The 27,702-nt window shown below is 45.6% G+C and overlaps 1 protein-coding gene across 1 annotated transcript; it reads left to right on the top strand.

Annotated features, from left to right (window-relative positions):
• Nucleotides 1-1,976: 1,976 nt before the first annotated feature.
• On the top strand, nt 1,977-25,706 carry LOC115392009 (NLR family CARD domain-containing protein 3-like; the record flags this gene model as incomplete). The annotated part of the gene is made up of 9 exons (XM_030096490.1): nt 1,977-2,054; nt 6,043-6,079; nt 6,333-6,443; nt 8,619-8,680; nt 8,783-10,583; nt 15,719-15,895; nt 18,562-18,747; nt 23,619-23,801; nt 25,520-25,706. Coding segments are annotated over exons 2-9 (2,733 nt in total), but the record flags the coding sequence as incomplete, so codon positions are not given.
• Nucleotides 25,707-27,702: the final 1,996 nt, after the last annotated feature.

The raw sequence follows: 27,702 nt of genomic DNA, 5'->3' as shown, positions 1-27,702 counted from the left end.
TTGTGCAGAAAGCGTCAACACCCAGGTCCTACATCATCAACACTGATGAAGGTTCGATTAGGCGTAACCGCACACACATGCGTCCAGTTCACAACACACAGACACTTACACCAGACATAATCAATACACCTGAGGTCACTCCAGTGCCAGGTAATACAGCCACACCTGCACGCACCACTACAGAGACAAACAGGCACACACATACAGATAGAGATGCAACCAACACATACAGTACAGCATCAGGCAGAGTCTCACGTCCTCCCAGACGTCTGGATTTATACGACACTTTAGGGACTAATGTGGTGTGAGAGAGAAAGAAAAAAAAAAGGGAAAAAGAAATGTGTTGTCATGCAAAAAAGAAAAAAAATGGAAATGTGTTCTAATGTTGTTTGAGAAGATGGATTCTAATGTTGGAGTGAATGTATGCAACAGAGTAATATGACACTCAGGTTTATACAGTTGATAGATGATTGATATGTTTATACATGTAAAAGTTTCTTACAGAGCGTAATGGCTATACATGGGTTAAAAAGAATAAGAATATAAAAGTAAATTTATATGGGAATATAGTAAAGTTTATGCAGTGTAAATGTGGGCGTGTCATGATAAAAGGTCAATGTAAACACTTTCGTGATGTAAGGGAAGATTCTACTCAAGGGGGAGGTGTTCTAATGTGTTGCACCACGGACCCTTTTGGAGGGTACACAGTTCCGTTCCAGGCTTCTCACTAAACGGTTAACTAAGCTCTGGGTCTGTCGTTCTTAGAACCCACAGTAAGGTAGTAAGTTATATAGCTACATGGCTGCAGGAAGTAGGGGTGCAGAGGGTGCTGCAGCACCCCCTCGCGAATGTAGCAAAAACTTCCATAATTGAAAACTACATCACCTACTTTTATTTTATATATAATAATTAATTAAGCTATGTTTCCCCATTAAATGCAATTTGATGACAGCTTGAAAATAAATTCGATTTAATAAAATTAATCTGTGTTCTGCATTTTCACAAAGGGTGATGTTGTGCGCAGCGCTCATACTAGCGGCTCTTGCAGTGATGGGAAGTTTGACTCTTTTCAGACAGTCGGCTTTTTTAGCTCAACTCCCAGATAAGAAGCGACTCTTTCAACTCTTCATTGTTACCTTAAGGTTGTAAAACTCGATAGCTTAAAGGTGCAATATGCAGTTTGCTCGTTTTATGTGAAACACTGACCCCTGCAGGCCTTGGGCGTAACTGCAGTACTGTATGTGCACAGAAGAGGTGAACTCCTTCCTCGCTCGATCTCGCAGAAATAGCTGTTGCTGCCCATCAGGAAAAGGTGAAAACGTGTGTGGGTGTGAATAATTGATAACTTAATGTTTAAAACTGCGCTGTACTCCTTTAAGTTTGGTGTTTTTATGAAAATCGCCATAATTGCCCATTTTTGTGCATTCGTTTTGTCATAAAATCAATCTTATTGCCAATTTCTGATTCGCTACAAAGAATCAGATCTGAGAGCCATTTATTTTGACTGTGACACATTAGTAGTGGGAACTGCCCGGCCAAGAGCGCAAAAGCACATTTGGAGAGTTATGACTGCTGGCTGCAGGACAAGGTGAAAACACTGCTTAACTATGATTTTGCCGCCGTGCAGTCAGTATACATGATTTATCAAGTGCTGAATTGTATTGAAATATCAGTTTTACTAAGGCTGTTTCATGTGATGCCATCACTAATCCTGTTAGACATGTGTTCAACATGTATTTTTTTTTAATTTGTATTCTGCCGCTGAGCAGTTTGCAATTTTGTGATGATTTTAATGTATAGTTGCTGGTCAGGAACAGTCAGCACAAGGGAATCTCATAACGTTAGGCCTGGTACCTGTGTGTGTGTGTGTGTGTGTGTGTGTGTGTGTGTGTGCGTATGTGCGCGCGTGTCTGGCCCCGCCCCCTTTTTTTTGTCAGCACCCCCTGAATAAGTTCCCTTGGTTGTATAACAGGTCGGGTACTGACACGGCTCCACCCAACACTTTTCCTGTCCACTGCTGTCTTCCTTGAGGTGCTGCGCAGTGAGTTTTCCAGGTTTGTTCATTCTTCTGATTGTTGTTCTGCTGTCAAACCAGCGTTCTAACTCCAGATGTGTGTGTGTGAAACTCCGTCTGTGTCTCCCGGAGTCTCTGCTCCTTCCTGAATTTCCATGTTTGTCGTCCTTTATCTTTTCTCACTGAGAACTGGTGACTCGTAATGAAAGTGAAAGTAAAAAACAAAACAAAACTGACATTCTTGTCCTGATTAAAATGGGGCTCCTACAGAGGTTCCTCTTTCAGTATTCACGACAAATTATTATTATACAAACGATTTCTGAGGCAAACAACCATGGTTGTTAGCCCTACGACCGACTAGCGACCTGTCCAGGGTGACCCCGCCCTTGGCCGCAGCAGCTGGGATCGGCTCCAGCCACCCGGAGAAGGAGAAGCGGTTTACAAAATGGTTGGATGGATTTCTGAGGCGCACAAACACATTTTGATAAAGTATTGAGATAACCGTTGTTAAATGATAAGAAGGTGGGTGGGTTTGTTGGGTGGGGGCGGGGGGGGGGGGGTGTGCAAGGAACTGAGACAATGTTTAAAACTACTCTCATAAGTGAAAGTTAATGAGAACAGCACTGGGAATCAGAGAAAGGAAACAGTGTTTTGAAGATGAAGGGTCGTCTTCACAGGGAAAAGCTGAGGCAGTCAGTGGGCAGGAGGTGAATGGAAGATTTCTTGAGTTGGCTTTTATTGAGTGAAAGTGAAGATACGGGTCTTATAGGGGGAGGTGAATCATTCCAGAGCTCAGGGCTTCGACAAGACAGACTGAACTGGTGATGTGAAGTTAGAGTAACAAATAAATAGAGTTTGTTATTTATACTGAGTCTGATATGAATTGAATGCTGATTAGTGTGAAATAAATCTTAAGAATCTCTTCTGGAGAACACATAATTTCATGAAGTTCATGGGATTTGAAGCTCCCCAGACCATGTTGCAATAATAGAAAAGAGAGACAGGAAGCTTTGATATCAGGTCAGATGAGCTGAGGGGTGGATCAGGGGGAAGACCTCTCTTTTTTCTGCTCATCATTTTTCTGTTTCTTGTCGTAATAATATCCAACTATCGTGGCCAGTTGAGTCTTTCATTAGGTACTACTGTATTGGTCCGGATATAGGACGACTCTGATTATCAGACGGCCACTATTTTTCAAATATCATTTTGTGAAAATAAAAATATGTTGAAGGCAATAAGATTACTCATAAAACAACTTTTTATTATATGATTATTCTAAACTCAAAAGCTCATAACAGAGATAACATTTCACTTATTTAAAGGGACTTAAGGCAAGTTTATAAAATGTACCTCAGTGCTGCCGCGATAGGTGCTGCGGGTAACTGCAGCCACCAGCCGAGGCGGCACAGGAGCGCGCACAAACATTTTATAGAATGTCCGGCTTCACAGCGCTGCAGCAAGGATGCGAATGCTGTTTACTACGTTACGGTTTACTGCAAGACCACAGTGCATATTATGTGATTTTTGTCAGCATCCATTTTCACTCCCAAATGCAGCTGAAGTTCCCTCCTTGAATCAAACGCATATCCAATATTTATTCAGGTGCCTGCCCGGCTTCGGTTATTTATTTATTTATTTTTTTGACTCACGAGATAACTGATAAAGTCCCTTTTATCTGTGACACTTTTTTGTGGGCTTTGAGCGGATGCAGGTCGTCTGATAGCTGCTGAAGAATCCATTTGTATTCCAGCCAGAGTCTCCTGCTTCGATTTGCAGACCGGGAGCAAATACATAATATACCAGGAGAGCGGACACGCACACGGGCCGTGAGAGTGAGGAGAAGGGGTGGGGGGCAGAATAGACCCCACCGGCCATTCGGGAAACCTCCCGAACCTCCCGATGGCCACCACGCCCCTGATCCCAGCAGAGTTTCAGTCCGTGTCCACGGCGGCCATGTTCTTCCTGTTCGGCAACGCGCATACAGCGTCAATTTACGTCACATCCCCACGATTGCGCGGGAAATTCAGACCCCGAACAGCAACAAATTCTGTGGCACACAGCCTGTATAAGGTAACAGACAGATACGCGGATTGGGCTTTTATTTTAGGTTTTTAATGCTTCACGGCCCATTAGCATTGAATAAACTGGAAATGCATGTGTAGTGTTTCACAAATCTTGCCTTAAGTCCCTTTAAGATTAAAAAAATAGTAATGCAGCATGTAGTGGCGACTCCAAACCTTGTTGCCCTGAGAGGAAAGTTCGGGTCCGAAATGTGTCAGACGCGCTGCCGACTTGACCATGAAACACACCGATACTCAGGGTGGTTTAATTGCTTGCCCAATGGAGCAATCACAGACATGCGACTAAGGCTACGTTCACACTGCAGGCTGAAGTGACCCAAATCCGATTTTTTTTGCCCCTATGCGACCTGTATCGGATCTTTTCCTGACAGTCTGAACGACACAGATCCGATTTTTTCAAATGCGACCCAGGCCACTCTTGGATATTTGGTCCTAAATCTGATACGTATCGGATCTTTTGCCATGCGACTTCAGTCTGAACGGCCAGGTCGCATTTATCCGACCTGCACGTCACGATGTGGGGCGCTGAAGACGTGTGTCTTACCGTGAGTGTTAAAAAACGGCGCTCGCAGACGTACATTAAGGGAGTTCTTGTCATCCGAAAAATATTATTGAACTCTGTATCATTAAAGCCTCTCATCACTGTCCCCCCACTCCTGACTGCGTTTCTCTGTTGCTGCCACTGCCCCACAAAACGCCATGGCCAAAAACGTGGCTCTCTTCCTTCTCATTCGCTAAATTCTGCAGCGCCAGGACAACGGGGAGGAAAAATAATAATAATATCCACACGCGCGCTCTCCCTCTCTCTCTCTCTCTCTCTCTCTCTCTCTCTCTCTCTCTCTCTCTCTCTCTCTCTCTCTCTCTCACACACACAGAAGGAGCTCGGCGCAGCTGATTAGAAGCGCTGCGCTCAAACGATTGCTCACTATTCAATTGTAAGAATACGTGTTTGATCAGTTCTTAAAATAAATCATCGACGCTTGAAAAGCTGCAGATTCTGTATGTTGTTTGTGAGTTCCGCAAACACTGAAGCGCGCTGCTGCGTGACGTCGTTCTGTCCTCTTCTGCGCATGCGGGACACTTTTGGGTGGTATTCCGTTCAGACTGGAGATCACATACAAGTCGCATTTTATTGTAAATGTGAACGAACTCGCAAAAAAATCGGATTTCACAAAAAAATCCGAATTGAGCATTAAGCCCTGCAGTGTGAACGTAGCCTTAGTCAAGTGACTAAGCACCCATGCGTCACCATAGAAACCTTAAACATCCAGTGACACATACACACCCTATATTATGGCTCCTACACAGTATTAAATAAAATATAGATTCTCTTTCTCAAAATAAGCAACAATAAGCAACAATTAATGCAGCAGAGTCAACAAACAACTGCCAAGCTGCCAAGATATATTAGACTGAATTATTAATGGTCATGAAGTTGAATAGAAGTTGAATATTTGATGGTTCTAAAGTTATTCACATCATTAATGCAGTTATTAAACCTTTGAGGGTACTTAATTGTTGCTTATTCACTGAGTCACAGCCTCAGATTTTGAGAAAGGGAATGTAGTTTTTTATTTAATACTGCAGTAATATTTCTTGATCTTAAATCACATGAAATGTTATTTCTGTTGTGAGTTTTCCTAGAATAATTGTACAATAAAAATTTGTTTTATGAGTAACCTTCTTGTCTTAAACATATTTCTATTTTCACAAAATGATATTTAAAAAATGGGGGTCATCTTATGATCAGAGTCGCACTATATTTGGGCCAATACGGTAATAATCTCTGTATGCCATCGTGTGTGTGTGTGTGTGTGTGTGTGTGTGTGTGTGTGTGTGTGTGTGTGTGTGTGTGTGTGTGTGTGTGTGTGTGTGTGTGTTGAAAGAGAGATTTGTGTGTGTGTAGAACAGGTTGGTCCTGATCCTTGTTGTTGCTTTCTCTCTCAGCCTGACTGAACATGGTTTATTTGGATGAAGAGTACAGGTAAGAGATGTCAGCTGCTCCCACAGAGTCCACGTCCACAATCTACAAACACACCAGAATGCAAGAAAAGATGCAGCACTTGGTGTTTTAGTCTGCTCAAAGTGAACATTGACTCATTTTAAAGTTCTGTCAGAACTACTTGACCTGTCAATGATCCCCCATGTTTTGACCATGCCTGACACTCAGTATTGGGTTGTGTGGGTCTTGACCTCTGTGTCTATGATTAACTGTGTGTGTGTGTGTGTGTGTGTAGATATGAGCAGCGCAGAAAGCATCGTGGATTCAGCAATCTTTCTATGAAGAATAACTGGTCCAGAGAAACTCCTCCGGAATTCGCTGGTGAACCTGAACCTTCAGACTCAGAGTGAGAAACTGTTTATTAGTTTGCCAAGCCACACGTTCCCAGCCAGCCAGGCTGGGAACCCTATTGTAATTGATAGGGTTTTTTTATTTATTTATTTATTTTTATTTATTTATTTTTTTATTTTTCCGTATGTAAAAGTCCCGCTGCAGCCCAAACCGTACATGGGAGGGTGGTGCAATTTGGTGGCTTGGTCCCAAACCCTGGTCCGACGGAATACGCAAAAAAATCAAACGAGTCCGCCACTAGGTGGCGCTATAGGCCACGTAAACACGTTTTGGTCTATAACTCCCAACCCGTGTGTCGCACATTCAAAAAGCTTATATCCTCTGATTTCCTGAGTCAAAAATCACGTGGGCTAGGCCACGCCCATTTCCGCCTGGAGTTTTTTTTCACTAGATCGCAAAAACTGAAAAACATACTTTTCCGAACTCCGTCTAGGGGCTTAGTCCAATCCGCGTGAAAACCGGCACATAAAGTCTTCAGTATGGTCTGACCTGAAGTTATCAAAAGAATTTTGCTACGACGAAATATGTGCAACGTCGGCTTGACTAAACTTTACTAGCTAGCTAGCTAAACACGAAATTCCACAGATCTTGGTCATAGTAAGTGCTAATGCCACCAAACTTGAGATGCTTGGTTGGCACGTGAATCTGGATGGATGAGCTTAAAGGCGCAAACATTAGCCACTAGATGGCGCTGTATAGTTTGGAAAATTATTTCTCCTAAATGGCATGACCGATTTTTACGAAACTTGGGAGGTGTAACCCTAATTCATTCCTAAGGCAATATCTTGAAGATAATCGTGATTGGTCAAAGTGGGCGTGGCTTATTAATATTGTTTTGCTGCAGTCCAAACCGTACATGGGAGGGGGGTGCAATTGGGTGGGATGATCCAGAAGCTTAATGCGATGGACTACACAAAAAATCAAATTAATCGGCCAGCAGGTGGCGCTATAAGCCATGTAAACGCGTTTTGGGCTATAACTCCCACGCCGTATATCGCACATTCCAAAAACTTATATCCTCTCATTCCCTGAGTAGAACTGAATGACTTGGGCTAGGCCACGCCCATTCCCGCCATGACTTTTTATCGCTAGATGGCAACAACTGAAAAACATACTTTTTCGAACTCCTCCTTGGGGTTTTGTCCGATCCGCACAAAACTTGGCAGATACAGTCTTCAGCTTGTTCTGACCTAAAGTTATCAAAAGAATTTTGCTCCATCAAAATACGTGCAAGTGACACTTGACTAAACTTTACTAGCTAGTTAGCTGAACACAAATTTTTGCATATCTCGGTCATAATGAATGCTAGCACCACCAAACTTGAGGTCCTTGGTTGGCATGCAAGCCCGTTGTCCCTCCTGGAGAGCTTCTGCGGGCTCCACGAAATCTGGGGTCCGAGTTGCGCGGGAGGCTTGGCCCCCTATGAGCACTGCTTGCAGTTCTAGTATTCTAATTGTATCTTTCCAAACCAGAGTGAGAATGTTTTGATCACTTTAAGGTTCAGCTCCAAGACTTTGAACAGTAGGATGTGGTGGTGTTTCAGTCAGGACTAGCAGTAACAGAATACCCCCCCCCCCCCCCCTCCCAACACTGCTGCTGCCAGAGAAATGCATTAGCATTGCAGACATATGCCATACAATACAGACACATTCCAAAATCAACGCCACTATTATTCAACAACACTTCAGAACCTATCAGTGAAGTTCATCTGAAAGGTCTGGATGGCAGTAAACACTCTGCTGCCATAGGCCGGTCTGTCAAAAACACATCAAAATCTTATTGGCTGATGAAACTGTCACTCAGTGTTACACAACCCAGTAGCAGGGTCCAGCTTGGATCAAAGGCAGCTCATGAAACTACAGCTGCCCCAGCAGTGGGCCGGAGCTGAGATGCACTGATAGGACACAGGAAAGTTGAGCTCCAATAAATGTAACTATTCATTTTCTGAATAAAGTTGCAAACTGAACAAGTAACTGAGTCCAGGCACATTTTAGAATGACCTTTTGATTATCGAGGAAAAAAAATCATTTTTGACAGAGCTGGAAGTGCGAGCCCTGCTGCCTCTGACTGCACACCACTGATTCTGAAGCAGTGTGAGAGTTGAAGCTGGATCTTTGTGTCTTTTATGGGTGTTGTGTTGCTCAGAGTAAATGTTGCTTGGTGTCCACAGAGTGGAGAGCAGGGATGTCTGTGAGGAGCAGCCAGAAACATCCAGAAGCGTCGCTGCACCAAGTAAGAGAGGACATGTGTCTCTGAGGGACCAGTCTGTCTTCACTGGACTTGCTGTGCTGTAGAGTCATTGTGTGCAGTCTGATTGTTGTTGTCTTTGAGCAGGTGCGGATCTGCTGCAGCTTCTAGAAGAACATAAGAAGAGTTTGAGGAGCAGATATGAACGTGTGACTGAAGGAAGTGATGAAGCAGGAGGAGGAAGCCTCCTCAACAGGATCTACACTGAGCTCCACATCACAGAGGGACTCAGTGAGGAGCTTCAGAGGGAACCTGAGCTGCAGCAGCTGGAGACAGCTTCCAGGAAGGAGAGCCTCCATCACACTGCCATCAGGGTTCAGGACATCTTCAAAGCCTCAGTCCAGCAGTTCAGACACATCCGAGTGGTTGTGACCAGCGGCGTGGCCGGCAGTGGAAAAACCTTCTCGGTGCACAAGTTCACTCTGGACTGGGCCGAGGGCCTGGAGAACCAGGATGTGGGGGTGCTGGTGGTGTTCTCCTTCAGGGAGCTGAACCTGCTGGGAGAGCGGCCGTACAGCCTCCTCTCGCTGCTGGCTGTTTTCCATCCCACGCTCCAGAAGCTGACGGCAGAGGAGCTGGCTGTCTGCAGGCTGCTCTTCATCTTTGACGGTCTGGATGAAAGCAGACTTTCTCTGGACTTCAGCGGTGGCCGGCGGCTGCTTGATGTCTCCCAGCAGTCTTCAGTCAGCGAGCTGCTCACTAACCTCATCCGGGGGAATCTGCTGCCCTCGGCTCAGGTCTGGATCACTTCCCGACCGGCGGCGGCCAATAAGATCCCTCCAACATGTGTGGACAGACTGACAGAAGTGCAAGGCTTCACTGACGCCCAGAAGGAGGAGTACTTCAGGATGAGGCTGAGTGATGAGGAGCTGAGCAGCAGAATCATCTCCCACATCCAGACCTCCAGGAGCCTCCACATCATGTGTGGAATCCCACTCTTCTGCTGGATCACTGCTACAGTTCTGGAGGACATGTTGAGCACCGAGCAGAGAGGAGAGCTGCCCCAGACCCTGACTGACATGTACTCCCACTTTGTGCTGGTTCAGACACACAGGAAGAAGCTCAAGTACCATGAAGGACCTGAGACGGGTCCACGGGAGCTGACGGAGGCTGACAGGGAGCTTCTTCTGAAGCTGGGCAGGATGGCCTTGGAACATCTGGACAGAGGAAACATCCTGTTCTACCAAGAAGACCTGGAGCAGTGTGGTCTGGATGTGACTGAGGCCTCGCTGTACTCTGGAATCTGTACTCAGATCTTCAAGAGAGAGTCTGTGATCTTCCAGAAAGTTGTCTACAGATTCGTCCATCTGACTGTTCAGGAGTTTCTGGCTGCAGTCTTCATGTTCCACTGTTTCACCAACAGGAAGACAGACGAGCTGAAGACCTTCATTGACAGGAGATTTCACCGTAATGATGTTTTAACATCTCTTGACGTCTTCCTCCAGAACATCCTTCAGAAATCCCTCAGCAGTCAGAACGGCCACCTGGACCTGTTTGTCTGCTTCCTTCATGGCCTCTGTCTGGAATCCAACCAGAGACTCTTAGAAGGTCTGCTGGGTCGGACACAGATCAGTCCCGAAACCATCCAGAGAGTCATCCAGAACCTGAAGAAGATCAACAGTGAGGAAGTGTCTCCTGACAGAAGCATCAACATCTTCCACTGTCTGACGGAGATGAAGGACCTCTCAGTCCATCAGGAGATCCAAGAGTTCCTGAAGTCAGAGAACAGATCAGAGAAGGAACTCTCTGAGATCCACTGCTCAGCTCTGGCCTACATGCTGCAGATGTCAGACCAGGTCCTGGAGGAGTTGGACCTGAAGAAGTACAAGACATCAGAGGAGGGACGACGGAGACTGATCCCAGCTGTGAGGAACTGCAGGAAGTTTCGGTGAGCCCACATGTCCTGATCAGTATCTCAGTGATGGTTGTAGGAAGTACTTCCTGTCGTTTTCAGTATTTCTCTAATCTCAAGCTGTCAATCTTCTTCGGGGGGCACGTTCGTGCACGATGCACTGCTTCACAAATTGTGTACATATCACTTCATTGTTTCTCAGAGAACCATTCAGTATTTTTTTATGGAGGAATTGTTCCTTTAATAGAGCACGATTCCTTTTCCTTAACATCAATAGCTCGTCTGTAGCAGTTCAGCATTAGCCACAGGAAGCAAAAATGGCGGAGGTGGCGGCCAGTCCCCCTTTCAAATGCATCGTTAAAAAATTATAACGCGTTAAACTGGAAACATTAACATGAATGGTTTATGGGTTATTTTTAACCAGCACTAATTTGCACATCTTCATTCCACAATTGCGACTATTTGCACGATTGTCCACAGTTAACTCTCGATTAATCGCAAATTGATCACACTTTTTTTTAATCTACTGTAAATGTACATTAAAGGTAAAATTTTTAAGTTCTTGATACTCTCATCAACATGGAAGTGGACAATCCTGCGTTGCTTGCCTCCCCAAATAAACCTTGATATCTCTTTATCCCACTCTGTACATTGACTTTGTGGTACAGGTATAGGTAGGGAGTGATATAGCCTTGGCAATATGTTCATTTTGACGATTTCAGTTTTTGAAATGAAGTCTAAAGTCTGTGCCGTATTTTCCTAAGTGCTTCATGCTAGTATTGAGCTGTTTGAAAATTGTGTTGTATCATTTCTCGACCCCTTTTTTAATATTCACACCTAAGTATTTTATTTTGACCATGTCCCATTTAAGTTTGTATTTATCTTTGATTCTGGTTGTTGGTGTATAGTTTAAAACAAGTGTCTGTGCTTTTGTCACATTAAGTTTACATCCTGAATAATGTCCGTATTCCTCCAATTTGTCCATTAGTCTGGGGAAACTGACGTCTGGTTGTCCTATGTATGCTATTATATCATCCGCAAATAGACCCAGTTTGTGCTCTTTTCCACCAGCCTCCACCCCTTTAATATTCTGATTCTGTCTGACCGCCTGTGCAAGCGGTTTTATAAATATATCAAAAGGTGTCGGGGATAAACAGCACCCCTGTTCGACCAGAATACCTAAACATCTTTTGAAGTGATTAATGATTCGTAATGACTGAGTCACAATTATATTTTCCTAAATATTATTAACTAGCGGTGGTAAAGATGCACACAGTAAGGCAGGGAGTGAGTGTGGGCTACTTGTGAACTGTTCAATCTGAAGCCATGCATGGATCTGATCATTCCAATCTTTTAACCACAGAGATATAGCATTAAAGTTTGCAGCAAATTCGGAAGTGAAAGCCCACCTACAGCTTTCGGTCGTTCCATAAATTCTTTTCTTATGCGGGCTGATTTATTATTCCATATAAAGGAGGAAATCATCTGATTAAATACCTTAAAGAAGGGTTGTGGTATGAAAACAGGTAATGCCTGAAACAAATAAAGAAACTTTTGTACAATATTCCTCTTTACAGAATTGATTCTCCTAACAAGTGAGAGTGGTAAAATAGACCATCTTATAATTTGCATTGTTCTAATAAAGGAGTAGGATTGCCTTTAAAGGTGCCTTAAGGAGTTTGCATGTTTTATGCGAAACAGCGCCCCCTGCAGGCCTTGGGCGTAATGCAGCTTAGTGAAAAACTCGTCCCTGTGGCTCGCGTGCACGGAAGAGGGGAACTCCTTCCTCGCTCGTTTAGTAGCGCTCAAGTAAAATTTAAGTTTCTTTTACCTGGTGGAGTCTGTGTGGAGCTGTGGCACTGCTAGAAGCCAGTCTGTTCTTACATTTTTCGGGAAGCTCCTGCTCAGTTGTTGCTCACTAAGCATCTGGTGGAGTAATGGCGAACAAAACAAAACTTAACTGCATCAGGCCAGCCGGAGCACGCATTACGTCATTCCTTTCAAATTCTCCCCAAAAAAATGCTGGTGCCAGACCGGCACTGCAACTTTCAAGTGACAATTTAGCGCTGTTAGAGGTACTTGTAATGAATATGTCAGGGCACATTGTACACATCATTAAAAGAAGATGGCAGCGCCAGCAGTGTGCACGGCGATGCATCTCCCAGTCCTTGTTTGGCTAGAGTTTGTTTTATTCATCTGTTTTAATTACCAAAATGTCCTTGGACTGCTTGTATATGATCGCCAGTCACTACTCGCTATTCGTGATCAGCACAACCTTTTTGTGAAGCAAGTTAATCGTGGAAATTATTCCTCCAATTTTTCTCCTCCTCCTCCGCCCTTGCTCCTGCCAGATTACCTGCAACGCGCACCTGTTCCCCAGAGGAAGCGCCACAGAAGACGGGGAAGGCGCGGTGGTGTTGTTGTGAGGCTAAGAGCTTATCTGCGGTCCCATTATGGTGGTGTTTCAAGAAGTCGCACTGGCTTTTCTCCTTGGGACACTGATCTTCCCCGGGGCTGCTCGACGTGCTGGCTTGTCCCGATCGTCCCGGGACGGGTGGGGGAACAGCAGTACGCACCAGTGACAGCGGAGGACCATGCTCACCGACTTCGCAGAGTGGCCAAACGTGGCGTGGATGTAACAAACTTGCGCTCGCTAGCCCGGGCCCAACCAGTTAAGGATGCTGCTGCTGTTCATCTAGCTCTGCTGAACGTCAATTCTTTGAGGAACAAAACTTTTGTGTTGAATGACTTCTTTGTGACTCGTGATTTGGACTGCATGCTACTGACAGAGACATGGCTCAAACCTGGTGAGTGCTTCGCTTTTTCAGAGCTTCTTCCACCAGCATGTTCGTACTTTAACTCCCCCCGTTTAACTAACTCTAAAGGGAAAGGCGGAGGTCTAGCAACAATGTTTAAAACAAGCTTGAACTGTCGAAAACTCCCCAGCGAACAGTGCAAGAACTTTGAGCTGCAATTATTTGAGCTCAAGCAGGACATATCAATCCTATGTGCCCTCATCTACCGAGCACCTGATCCCAAAAAACTTGAGCCTTTTATTAAAGAATTTCAGGATTTTTTGGCAGACATTGCACTGAAATGGGATCGTTTTGTAATTGTGGGGGATTTTAATGTTTACGTTAGCTGCAAGTCAAAACCTCACATTGAAGATTTCCTACATGTGCTGGACTCCTTTAGCCTTACGCAGTCTGTACTGGCTCCAACGCACAGAAAAGGACATATTTTAGATCTTGTAATGTCATATGGTGTAAACGTAACTGTTGATGAGATCTGTGATGCGGGGATTTCAGACCATTCGCCCGTGTTGTTTTCATTTTCACTGTCTGGCTCAAAAAGTAAATTGTGCGCTCAGATGCGCCAGCGTCGCGCCATAAACTCATCTACGGCATCTCTTTTTTCTGCTGAGTTTGTGGCTTCGTCTCTGAATGACAACTCGTTTTCTTGTTTTGGGATCGATGATCTTGTCAGCCTTTTTGACTCCACCTGTGCGGACATTCTTGACACCGTTGCGCCTTTTACGCACAGGTGCGTAAAATCCAGAGAGCCATGGCATAACGCTACTACTCGCGCTCTCAGACGCGAATGTCGCCGTGCAGAAAGGAAATGGAAAAAAGACAGACTTCACGTATCTTTGGGGATGTTGCGAGACAGGTTGTTAACAGATCAATTTCAGTTTGTAAGCTTACTCTCTTTCTATTCAGATCAGGGGTCGGAGAACTAGATATGGGACCGTCAAGAGCTTTAAATTCTGAAGATAATTAATCAGTATTTGTATATTCCATTTTCCTAATATGAGCAGAGCGAGAGATAATCTGTCCTCTGAGATATGCTGTAAGTAGTTTCCCAGAGAGTTGAGGCTGAGATGCCGTCAGTCCTATTCACCTCCAGAAAGAAATCAATTTGTTCTGTAATGAACTTCACAAAGTCTGAATCAGACAGCAGGAGTGTATCAAGTTGTCATGTCCGTTTTGTTCTCTGAGTTGGAAGAGTTACCTTAATACTCAATGGTGCGTGATCAGAAATTATAATTGGATCATATTTACAGTCTGTTATAACAGTCAGCAAATAGGGATCAACCAGAAAAAAAATGTATCCTTGAGAATGATTTGTGTACATTAGAATCTAAATGAATACTCCCTTTTGGTGGGATGTTTAAATCTCCATGGATCTATAAATTTATGTGTATCTATAAATGACTGGATTGTTTGCACAGATTTAGAAGGTCTTGATACAGATTGAGAGCAGCGGTCCCAGATAGAATCCATCACCAGGTTGTAATCACCAGACATAATCAGGGGATGACTGTCCAGACTAGGGATAGAGCTCAGCATCTTTTAAAAAAATGCTGTTCATCAAAGTTTGGACCGTAAATATTGACTAATACTAAGCGAAGTTGGAATAGCTCTCCCACAACCATTGTATATCTACCATTTGGATCCAAGATAGTGTCTGATACAATGAAAGGAATCTTTTTGTGAATAAGAATAGCTACTCCTCTACCTTTGCAATTAAATTGTGAATGGAACATTTGCCCTACCCACTCTTTATGAATTTTAGCGTCTGCTTTGGAGTTAATGCTATCCGAGGAGTTGCCGCGCGTTGTGGTTTTCCCTCTCTGTTATTTGGTAGATTTGGCATCTGTCCACTCACAAGGAAGAGAAGTCACTGGTCCATGTTTCCAACGAAGCTTGAAATGTTACGATGCTCAAAATGTATAAGTTTGACAGATTTCTGCGGGAGCTGTGGAAGACACGTCTACTCACTACTCATGCTCAAGCCCCACCTCTCTGTCCCGTGAGGAGCTGTCACCCTGCGCCCTCCCCCTCCTCGGCCCCCATGTCACCAACCACCTCCTCCCCCTCCCCCTCCTGTCCTGCTCTTCAGTTTTAACTGTTGAGATTAAACGCAGAAGCTGGTTATGTTGCTAAAAAACAGTTCATAAAACGTCGTCTTTGTTTTTGTCCTCAGGAGTTTCATACAAAAATGATCATGATTCAAAATGGCGAAGCAAGTTCATTTCACATGCACCTGCAGGGCAGATGCGCCATGCTTGGTCTATGAAAATAGAGTCCCTAATGTCAAACAGAAGGACTCCATCGAAGTGTCCTCTCTCTCTCATAGCAGCTTCCTGTCTTCTCTCTGTCTCCTCACAGAGTTTCTTATGGCTGTTACCTCTCTGATTCCCACTGTGAAGTGATCTCCTCAGCTCTGAAGTCTGATCCCTCCCATCTGAAACATCTGGACCTGAGTAACAACAAACTGGAGCATTCATCTGTGGGGACTCTGTGTGCTGGACTGAAGAGTCCAAACTGTAAACTGGAGGCTCTGAGGTCAGTTCACGGTTTGAATTTGTTGGTGTCAAAGAATCAAGAGTTTTCTAGTAAGAGTAAACTTTGCTTTGTTTCTCAGTGTTTGTTGTTAAACTCAGCTCATGTGTGTCCATGAAAAGAAAATAAGTCTTCAGTGTGCAGCTGCTGTGTGAGCTCGAAATCTGAGATGTGTCTGAAAAGAGCTCCTCTCCTCCTGGTGGCTTCAGCTGTTTGGACTTTACATTTATAAACTCTTCCAGTTTGAACCTTCTTCAGCTCTCAATGACGTCAACATCAAACTTTGGCCCAATCCCAATTCTCTGCTTAATCCTCACTCCTCAACCTTGATCCTCAATCTCAAATTAAGTGCCTCCTAAAAACAAGTGTTAAGGAATGTAAAGTCACTTGGAAATGGGACAACCCTTAAAGACAGTTACGTCCTTGGACCACAGGGGGCAGCACTGCGCAAGAGGGTAGCAGAAAGCCGGAAGTGCAGTGTTTCCGCGCGGCGGGGGTGGGGTACAGGGAGTTTTTGGACCGTCGGGAGGGTGGTATTGGCGGCTAGCGCGACGCTTCTTTGGACCATCTGAAGGAGAGAGAGAGAGCGCACGCGTGGAACGCTGTTTTTTTCCCCCCTCTCCGGGCCCTGAAGTGAAAGAGCAGCAGTAATAATTTTGGTCAATGATCAATAACAACGCCCTTTATAACTGTAAGTAATGTGCCCTGCATTAGAAATGTTTAACATTTTGCATGTGTGACCTTGTTAATAAATGCATTCAAATTAATTTTCTTGATTTTTTTTCTATTAGCCTTTGTAAATATTATCTGTGATAGAAAGTTAATAGAATTACTCCCAAAGTAATATACAAAATTTTTTATTAATAAAATAACAGCAAAACGAACTATTTAACAAGCATTCTGGGTCATCCTTAACTCCAAGGCAGGTCTCGTAGAATCTCAAAATTAAGGGAGATAACGTCCCTTAGTCTCGCTCCTTTCCTCAACTTGTTTAGGAATTAGAGCTGGGATTTATGGCTCTTTGAAGGGAGTCGGCTATTGAGGAGCCGTTCATTTAAAAGAGCCGTTCAAAAGACTGGCTCCCTGACGAACGTCACGTGACTCTATTAGAGGCATCAGCCTCATTAGTGTGGAGTCAATCAGTTATTTTTTGACAACTGACATGGTTACTGTCAGTTATAAGTTGTCATCTGGTGCTTTAATTTGTTTAATGACACAGATTTAAAGCTATAGTGCGTAACTTTTAAATGTCTATGAACGTCTGTTTTAGCCAAGCCACTACTAGTGGAGATGACAAAATGCAGATTAAGCCGATTGGCTCCTCTAACATGTCGCGGGATTTTTCAATATATATATATTTCTTGCTTTGTGTGTCGACCGGCGACATTCCCGCGCTGGCGAGCAGGAAATTACGCATTTTACATCACAACAAGAAGGGAGGGGGAGGACGCGCAGAGCGTCTCATAGCAACAGGCTCAGCTCAGGCAGAATGAGGAAGCGGCATGGCAGATAATCCAAAGAAATGGCCGAGAAAGAGTCCTGGGAGTGGATCCTACCACCAGAAAAAAAGCCTGGACGGTTGGGAGAAGGAAAGTGACCGACGGAGAAGGCAAACTTGTCAGGTACAAATTAGCAGGCACCTTGTCTCCCGTTTGTAATAAGCTATTTGCGTTTCTGTGGCAAAAAAAAAAAAAAAAAACCAATAATTACCTCTTCGGAAGAGTCCGTCTTTTTTTCACCAGCTGTCCTTATTCACACACAATAAAAACCGTTTCCAACGGTGATTGGCGCTGTGGAAACGCGAATCACTGTGGCAGATTGGGGGGAGAGGGGGAGGGGGGGAGGAGGGGGAACACCAGGGTGTACGTCATGTGGAAGCGCCGGCTTTATTGTTGAAAGAACGCAGAATTCCGCTAGAGGGCGACCGAAGTTACGCACTATAGCTTTAAGCTGTTTTTCTGATAAACATTACATTGTGGCTTACCTTGCACATAGTCCCCAGAAAATAGCTTCAAAATGCTGCTATGTGCCTTTTAACTGAGTCAATACGGTGTTTCAAATTAACTGGTTTCCTTGTTAACTGGTGACTGACTTCCTTTAGCACTTTCTGCTGCTGCTGCTAGTAGCCGCAGATGTTGAAATCAGATTTATAAAAGGTCCAACACGGCTTTTTGTCTGGTGTTTAACATCTATCAGCAACGACGGACGTGAAAGAAACCCAATCACCAATTAATAGGGAATCCAGTTCTTCCAAAACACCGGCTTCTCTCCGTTTCTGGACACTCCTCCTCCGCTAGTTAGCTGCTGCGTTCAGGTGACTGGAGTGAGCTGCGGAAAACTGAAACTCGGTTGTTCACATGAAGGCAACGGAGACAGCTGGATTCAGGAGACACTCAGGAGACACTCAGGAGACATGTGAAGGACGCGTGGACAATTTGCACTAAACGAACGGCTCTCAGACAGCTGTGAACCGGCTCTCGTCGTTCACTTGAAAGAGCCGTTCAAACGAATGGCTCGTTCAAAAACATCACAGCACTATTAGGAATGGGACAACACTTAACTTCACGGGAGCTCGCATTTTGAGGAATGAGGAGTAAAATTGAGGATTGAGCAGAGAATTGGGATTCGCCCTTTGTCCTCTAATCTCACTTCTTTCTCTCTTTATTCAGTTTGAAGGACTGCAGTTTGTCAGAGATCAGCTGTTCTTCTGTGGCCTCAGCTCTGAAGTCCAACCCCTCCCTCCTGCAACATCTGGAACATCTGGACCTGAGTTTCAATCTTGATCTGCAGGATTCAGGAGTTTCTCAGCTGTGTGGTTTTCTGCAGAGTCCACTCTGTCGTCTGCAGACTCTGAGGTAAGACTCCATGTTTGAGTGTGTTTCAGTGAAAGTTGTGTTGACACTAAAGGTCAGACATCAGCTGATCTGAGAGTGATCCACACTGAGGATCTCCAGGAGAAACTGAGCTTCTTCTCTGTGCTTTCATCCTGTGACTGTGGCAGAGCCGTGTGCAGCTCCACATGTCACGGTGCAGGGATGGAAGGACCCAAGCACAGGCAGCCAGGTGGATCAAAAAAGCTCCTTTATTTCAAAGAAACAGGAACGCAGGAACAATCTGTGCTGAGCTGACATGCAGGCAAGGACGCAGAAGCAGACAGACCCACAACGAAGGACAAGTGAGGGAAGCAGACTTAAAGGAATACTCCGAAGATTTTGGACCCACGCCCTGTCCCGATCATTTACACAGTGAGATAAGCTCATAAATACCTTTATTGTGTCCGTTCGTCCAGCCGCGGGCTCCCAGCTGTTAGCATCGTAGTTAGCTTAGCTCAACTGTGGGAGGTAAAGAGGAAACAGAGCCGGACTGACGAAAGTGGACAAACTCCTCCTTCCAGTGGTCCAGGGGACGGCGTATTAGCACGTGAAGTAAATCCAAATGGTTATAAAACATTTTAAAAGACGTGTTTTCCTTTTCAATCCATTAAAATAGCGTTTTGATACACACAGATCTGCACAAGCATAGTGCTCCGCGGAAGGATATACCAGCGCACAGCGGCTGAGTCTATGCTTCTACTGCTGTGCTCCGGTATATCCTTCCACGGAGCACTGCTCATGCACAGGTCTGTGTGTATCAAAACTGGGGTTGCACCGATACCGATACTGGTATCGGCAGTGGCCCCGATACCGCACTAAAACGCTGGTATCGGTACCGGCGAGTACTCACAAATAACACGCCAATGCCATTTTCTGACTTTCATATTGCACTTGAACGCACCGCCGTGTGAATTAATTCTCCCTACATTCACGCTGTGTGATCTGTGTTTTCAGCGAATGATAGCAATGATTTTACATCCCATTGAGGATGCAGTTCTTGTTCCAGAGCGTGGATCTGAGTCTGAAGAGCAGAAAAAGAGTTTTATTAGTATCATGAGTCTTTGTGAGATGAAGCTGGTCTCCAGCCGCAGGAGCAGACTGAGTCTGGAGTTTAACTAAGTTTCCCGGTGAAGTGAGGAAAGCAGCCGGGCTCCAGGACCAGGTCCGGCAGAGCGGCGAGCGGCTGAGGCAACAACAGGAGCTGACTGGAGGTACAGGTCCAGGCTGACTGCCACATTCCACATGTGGCAGGATGGGTGTGTTTGTGGTTGGTCTCAGCCTATTGGCTGGGGGCGCTATAAAAACCCCTCCCACGTCTGAGCCGCCCTCTGGTTCTTGCACTTCCGGGTTGGTGCTGGCTGGTAGCGGTGGTTCGTGCGCGCAGTGTCGCGATGGCTCCAGGGGGAGCGCGTCAAGCGCATGCCGCAGCAGCTGTAGATCGGGCGCGTGGGTCCCGATGGTCCGGTGCTGGTCTGAGCATTTGCCCCGCTAACGGAAGTCGGAAGCGGTTCTGCCCTGTTCGAGCCCCGTTTCCAGCGCAGACACACCACGGCTGTCTTTGTTCTTTGTGTTTCTTTCTTTTTGTCTTTTGTTTCATCCTGAGCTGCTGTCATGTTAAATGTTGATCCTGCGTCATGTCCTCGGTGCAGTGGCATGTTGGTGTGGGCAAGCCCAACCGCGCACGGGACTTGGACTGGAATGAAGCGCTCATTTGTAAATTAAGTTTTTTTGTAAAGATAATTTAACCGATGTCAGCTAATAAGAATAAATTATTTCAACTGGGAACCTCTGTACTCCTTTTGTTAACCGCTGAACCTGTGTCCCTCTGTGTGACTGGGGAAGCTGAGGAGATTACTGGCATCCAGATTGACGTCACACACCACTCTGTTACACACATAAAGTGTGTCGTTCCGCTCTGCCGTCCGCAGTAAATACTAGGAGTGTAACAATACATGTATTTGTATTGAACCGTTTCGGTACGAGCCGTTCGGTTCGGTACAGGACTGTGCACGGGTGAGTTCACTGGCCAAAGTTTTTTTTTTCCCCCGGCTCACGGGCCGGATGGTGCGTGTTTACGTTCTGCCGCTAGCATGTGCAGCTACACCTGCAGCCATGACTGCTACTGCTAGCAGCTTCGTCCATGCTTCACATGTCCGCGTGGCGCATTGGTCCCTGGGACGTGATGCCATGAATTTCTGTCCACGAGCGTCCGCGCACAGGACAGATTTTGTGACCGCGTTGCACGTTTGCACACGTCGCGCCAGTACACGCATGCGCCAGAGCGCCACAGCAAACAAACCATGACAGACGCTAACTTTGAAAAATGAGTCTGTGAAGCAAACAGGCTGCAACTCTGTCTGAAGAAACTCAGAGAAAAGCTGGACGGAGAGAGCAGACTCTGTCAGGAGGAGGAGAAGGTCTGTCACAGAAGAGACAGCAGTGTGCGAACTATACCGCGGCTGTCGGGAGGCTCACTTATTGGGGGGGATACGCGTGCCTCGGAGGGAATATGTCTGCTTTAAGTGACTCTTAAGTCATAGCGCCCCCACGCTTCAATGGTGAGGACAAGTACTGCATGCAGGTCGGCATCTTTATTAAAGTGAAATAGTGATGCGCAAATCATCCATTAAAATTGGCCTAATTGTGATATTTGTAGTATCTTTGATGTAGTTCTTATTTTTTAACTGGTATATTGAGTTCTGTGAGTTCCTATGTTTTCAAGTAACCTGAATGCACCGCTGTGGCGTGAGTGGCTGGGAGGGAGCAGGGGGCGGGACCAGGAAGCCAGCATGTGTGCCATGTTGGAAAAACAGAGAGAGCCGCCTCTCAGCTGTTTTTTCTTAAGACTGTTGTTTGGAGACCTGATCCGGATAAGTGGTGGGTGGGTGGATGGATGGATGGATGGATGGAAGGAAGGATGGATGGATGGATGGATGGATGTTTTGCTGTAGTTTTGCCGTGGTTACAACCACAGTAAGTTCTGAAGCTTAATAAACTAGCATTAAGAATCCAACTCATCTTACTTTCATGCTGCTGGATGCTACATTATCATATTCCAGTGCGTCTTGTGGCCCAAAAAATACGGTATGTAGTAAATGGGGAGAATAGAAACAAGGAGAAGGAGGAAAAACAGCAACACTGCCCCCACGTGGTGGCCGAGGCAGAGGACGTGACAGTTCCTGACAATTAGAAGAAGCGTGGTATCCGCAGGGTATCGGTATCGGCCGATGCTACACAGCCAGGTATCGGAATTGGTATCGGCGACCAAAAAATGGTATCGGTGCAACCCTAATCAAAACGTTGTTTTAATGGATTGAAAAGGAAAACATGTCTTTTAAAATGTTTTATAACCATTTGGATTTACTTCACGTGCTAATACGCCGTCCCCTGGACCACTGGAAGGAGGAGTTTGTCCACTTTCGTCAGTCCGGCTCTGTTTCCTCTTTACCTCCCGCAGTTGAGCTAAGCTAACTACGATGCTAACAGCTGGGAGCCAGCCACTGGATGAACGGACACAATAAAGGTATTTATGAGCTTATTTCACTGTGTAAATGATCGGGACAGGGCGTGGGTCCAAAATCTTCGGAGTATTCCTTTAAATAGGGTAGACACAGGTGAGGCACATTAGGGCCATAACGAGGCAGGAGAAGAAGAGGAGCAGACAGAAGCAGGTGAGACAGGGCAAGAACCAAGGACAAAACGGGCCCAGAGTGCCCCCATATGGCCGCAGGGGCACAGGGCGTGACACCATATTTCAAAGCTTGCTGGAAGAAGAAAGGTGCTGCAGTGTATCATTGACTGTGAACCTCTGACACGCTCCATGCTGACCTCCAGCTTTCAAAGCAGGCTGATCTCTCCTGGATCCAGCTGTCACTGATCTCCCAGCTGGAGGTCCAGACTGTGACCAACTCTTTGCCCGTAAAGTGTAATTCCTTCACGTGTTTCGGTGAAGTCCGCATGAGCATCATGTATATTTTTCAATTTCTCTGAGCGGTGGGCTCAGCACCCACCAAGGGAACCGTAGGGGCAGGATGCAATGTAGATTGGGTGGCAGCCGACAGCAGGGTGCCCGGCGACCCGGTCCCAGGACACAGAGACTGGCTCTAGGGACATGGAATGTCACCTTGTTGAGGGGGAAGGAGCCTGAACTTGTGAGGCAGGTTGAGATGTACCGCCTGGATACAGTCGGGCTCACCTCCACACAGAGCTTGGGACCTGGAACCCAACCTCTCGAGAAGGGCTGGACTCTCCACTTCTCTGGTGTTGCCCGGGGTGAGAGCCGGGCTGGTGTGGGCTTGTTTATAGCCCCACACCTCCATCACCATGTGTTGGCGTTCTCCCCAGTGAACGACAGGGTCCCCTTCCTGCGCCTTCAGGTCGGGGACAGGTGCCTCACTGTTGTCTCAGCTTACGGGCTGAACAGCAGTGCAGAGTACCCGGCCTTCCTGGAGTCCCTGGGAGGGGTGCTGGACAGTGGGGGGGGGGGGGGGGGGGGGGGGGGGGGTAGTTAAAAAAAAATCCATCAATTCAGATCATGGTTCCAAAGGGATTCATGATTAGAAGTGACAAACCAAAATAAGCCCCACACCCGGGGGGGCTAGTCTTCAGAACTACAACACTGCATATCTCTGTATCCCCTCTGTATTAATCACTATTGATCACTAAACGGTCTATAGATTTGATTCTCAATACAAGCTCTGAGATGTGTCTGAAAAGAGTTCTTCTAATCCTGTTGGCTTCAGCTGTTTCGACTTTACATTTGTAAACCCTTCGAGTCCGAACCTTCTTCATCTCTCAATGACGTCAACATCAAACTTTGTCCTCTCATCTCAATTCTTTCTCTCTTTATTCAGGCTGGAGAGATGCAGTTTATCAGAGATCAGCTGTTCTTCTGTGGCCTCAGCTCTGAAGTCCAACCCCTCCCTCCTGCAACTTCTGAAACATCTGGACCTGAGCGGTAACGCTCTGCAGGATTCAGGAGTTTCTCAGCTGTGTGGCTTTCTGGAGAGTCCACTCTGTGGTCTGCAGACTCTGAGGTCAGACTCCATGTTTGAGTGTGTTTCAGTAAAGTTGTGTTGACATTAAAGTGCAGACATCAGACTGCACACACACACACACACACACACACACACACACACACACACACACACACACACTGATGTCTGCATGCTTTGAATCTGTTCAGATTTGTTATTAGATGTGTTGATTAGAAATAGACATTTTTAATAAACGCTCATTAACTGATCCGGACGATTCATAGTGGTTTTTGGCGTATTTGTGACAAGGGTACCGTTGAGCCCATCTACTCGCTCCTCTGATAATTTAAACAGCTGTTTATTCTGAAAATTAACAGCAAGTTTAAATCAATTTTCCCATTTTTTGAAGCTGAACTTTGGTAATTGTTCTCTTCAAGGTGGTGCCCCGGAATTGTTAATTGATAAACCACAAGTTTTTTTAATTCATAAATCAGAACTTCTCTCAGCTCATTTTCTGTAATTTACCCATTTTCAGTAATTGGTCACTTGTGGCATTGTGGATTCATCAATAACGCCTTATTAATCAGTGATTTAATGGTTAAATTGCTCTGTGATTTACTCATTCCCAAAAAACAGATTATCTGATATTAATAAAGAATAAATAACAGTTTATTTAACAGTTATTATTAATTAACAGTTTATTTATATAATTGATTTCGGATAAATTACTTTGTGCCTCACTTTAAACAGTTTATTACATTTTAATTGATTGTTATTAAAGGGGCTGTATCATGCTTTTTTAGCTAGTCCAAACCCTAGAAATGGCATTAACATGGTAATAGTTTATTTTTGGCGCAAAGGAAAAGTCATTTTGCGTGAAAGAAAAGATTTTATGGGGCCAATTCTGAAACCCGGAAGAGAAACGCTCCGTTTCACTGAAGATCCCGCCTCTCCCCCTGTGGACTTTGACTGACAGCGTACTTCAAATACGTCATGTGTTAGCTTCTCTCAGGGTTAGCTTTAGCTCCTTAGCTCTAGCTTCTCTACACGCAAAGACACGAGAAAGCATCTTTTCCTGTTAGAAACTCATCAAGCGCAGACTCTGGCTCTGCTTGATTGTTGCTTTCAGATGATGGTTCAAGTTTATCTCCATAATCTCCGCTACGTGCAGTGAAGGTGTCACTTCTGGTTTAGCCACCTGATTTCACCAAAAAAATTTGAAAACAAAGAGCGGCAATGCTGATTGGCTCAACCGTTTCACAATCGAGGGCCTGCAGGGGAGGGGAAGAGGGGCGGGCTCAGGGGAAAAGGGGCGGGCTCAGGGGAGCGCTCTTCTCCTGGTGACGTCACTAGAACAGACAGACCATCTTCATGGGTATGGGAGGGGCTGCCTCTTTGAACAGGAGGAAAATAAGGAAAGCTCAAACACACAGGTGGAAGGAAAAACCTGCTTTGGGGTGTTTTAATGGGTAAATAACTATATAACAAGGTTGAAACATACAAGAAGTGAATTTTGCATGATGAATAATGAATCACAGTTAATGATCAACAAATTGGACCTGAGTTCCACTGAAAGGGGGGAGTCCACAAGGTCATCTGATGTATTAGATCCTGTTCTTTAAAAACTAAGAGTCTGAAAAGAGCGCTTCTCCTCCTGCTGGTTTCAGCTGTTTGGACTTTACGTTTCTAAACTCTTCCAGTCTGAACCTTCTTCAGCTCTCAGTCACTTCAACATCAAACTCTGTCCTCTAATCTCAATTCTTTCTCTCTTTATTCAGGTTGTTGAACTGCAGTTTGTCAGAGATCAGCTGTTCTTCTGTGGCCTCAGCTCTGAAGTCCAACCCCTCCCTCCTGCAACAGCTGGAACATCTGGACCTGAGCGGTAACGCTCTGCAGGATTCAGGAGTTTCTCAGCTGTGTGGCTTTCTGCAGAGTCCACTCTGTGGTCTGCAGACTCTGAGGTCAGACTCAATGTTTGAGTGTGTTTCAGTAAAGTTGTGTTGACAGTAAAGGTCAGACATCAGGCTGATCTGAGAGTGATCCACATTGAGGATCTCCAGGAGAAACGGAGCTTCTTCTCTGCTCTTTAGTCCTGTGACGGTGGCAGAGCCGTGTGCAGCTCCACATTTCAAAGCTTCTAGAAGAAGAAAGGAGCTGCAGTGTATCATTGACCGTGAACCTCTGACACGCTCCATGTTGACCTTCAGCTTTCAGAGCAGGCTGATCTCTCCTGGATCCAGCTGTCACTGATCTCCCAGCTGGAGGTCCAGACTCTCAGCAGCTTGTTGGCTTTCTGTCCAGTAATGTTGACTGTTGACATGTCCTCCACTGGGCTCTGCTTCTGTTTGGTCTTCACATCAGTTCAGCTCTCCAAAAGATCAAAGATCAAATCAGTGAGAAGAATAACTGCAGTTCTTCTTTCAGTTCCTCGGAGCTCCAACCTTCCTAAGAAGAACAAATGAACAACAAGGATCAATCTGATCAGTCTCGCCTAGAGAGGATTACAGTAACTCCTCATTTCAACTGTGATTTTCAACTCAAGTGAGAAACAAATCACTCATCAGATGTGGAAGGGTTTAGAGTTCTGTGTAGAAGAGGTTGCAGTGCTTGAAATTCATTTTCCAAAATGGGGCGGGAGGGGTGGGGTTGAAGGGATTGCCCCCTTTCCAGTTTCACAAGAAGAGAGATTTATACTCATTGGGGGAATAGTACGCTTGAGCCTATAACTTTCAGTCTTCCATTGTCCATGGACACTGTGGACACTGTGGAATCCTTCTGCTTCCTGGGCTCCACCATCACCCAGACCCTCCACTGGGAGCTGAACATCAGCCCCTCATCAAAAAAGCCCAGCAGAGGAGGAACTTCCTGTGACAGCTGAAGAAGTTCAGCCTGCCAACGAAGATGATGGTGCAGTTCTACTCCTGCATCATGGAGTCCATCTCCACCTCCTCCATCACCGGCTGGTTCGCTGCAGCCATGACCAGAGACAAGGACAGACCGCAGAGACTCCTCTGCTCTGCAGTAAAGATCATTGGCTGCAGTCTGTCTTCCCTCCATGACCTGTGCACCTCCAGGACCCTGAGGCGAGCAGGCAAGATGGTGGCTGACCCCTCCCACTCTGGCCACCAACTCTTCCAAGCTCTCCCCTCTGGAAGGAGGTTCCGGTCCACCAGGACCAGAATTTCACAACACAACAACAGTTTCTTCCCCCCTGCCACCGCTCTCATGAACAAGGCCTCAGTCCTGCACTTACAATCACTCGGGCTCGGACCCTAATTCACATTTCAGTGTATCTCATGATATCAACAAATTGGCCCTGAGTTCCACTGAAGAGGGGGGGGGGGGGGGGACATGAGGTTATCTGATGCATTAGATCCTGTTCTTTAAAAACTAAAAGAGTCTGAAAAGAGCTCTTCTCCTCCTGGAGGCTTCAGCTGTTTGGACTTTACATTTCTAAACTCTTCCAGTCTGAACCTTCTTCAGCTCTCAGTCACTTCAACATCAAACTCTGTCCTCTAATCTCACTTCTTTCTCTCTTTATTCAGGTTGATTGACTGCAGTTTGTCAGAGATCAGCTGTTCTTTTGTGGCCACAGCTCTGAAGTCCAACCCCTCCCTCCAGAAACAGCTGGAACATCTGGACCTGAGCAGGAACCCTGATCTTCAGGATTCGGGAGTTTCTCAGCTGTGTGGTTTTCTGCAGAGTCCACTCTGTGGTCTGCAGACTCTGAGGTCAGTTGACTGTCTGTTCCTGTTGTAGAAGGAGAAATGTTCTTCAGCAGCTGATCTGAGACTCTGATCCTGCAGTGAGAGAGTGGACTGAGCTCAGCAGCAGCTGACTGCTGTGTGTGGACATGAGGAGGAGTGTGAATGTTGTGTGTGATGAAGATCCACAACAACAGAATAGCTTATTGATCAGGACTCAGTCCTGTGGAGCTGCTCATTTCTCCATCAATACATCT

The sequence above is a fragment of the Salarias fasciatus genome, chromosome 7 (assembly GCF_902148845.1).
Source record: "Salarias fasciatus chromosome 7, fSalaFa1.1, whole genome shotgun sequence".
Classification (NCBI taxonomy): Eukaryota; Metazoa; Chordata; class Actinopteri; order Blenniiformes; family Blenniidae; genus Salarias; species Salarias fasciatus.
The sequence above is the reverse complement of the archived record's forward strand: the minus strand, read 5'-3'. Positions and strand labels throughout refer to the sequence as shown.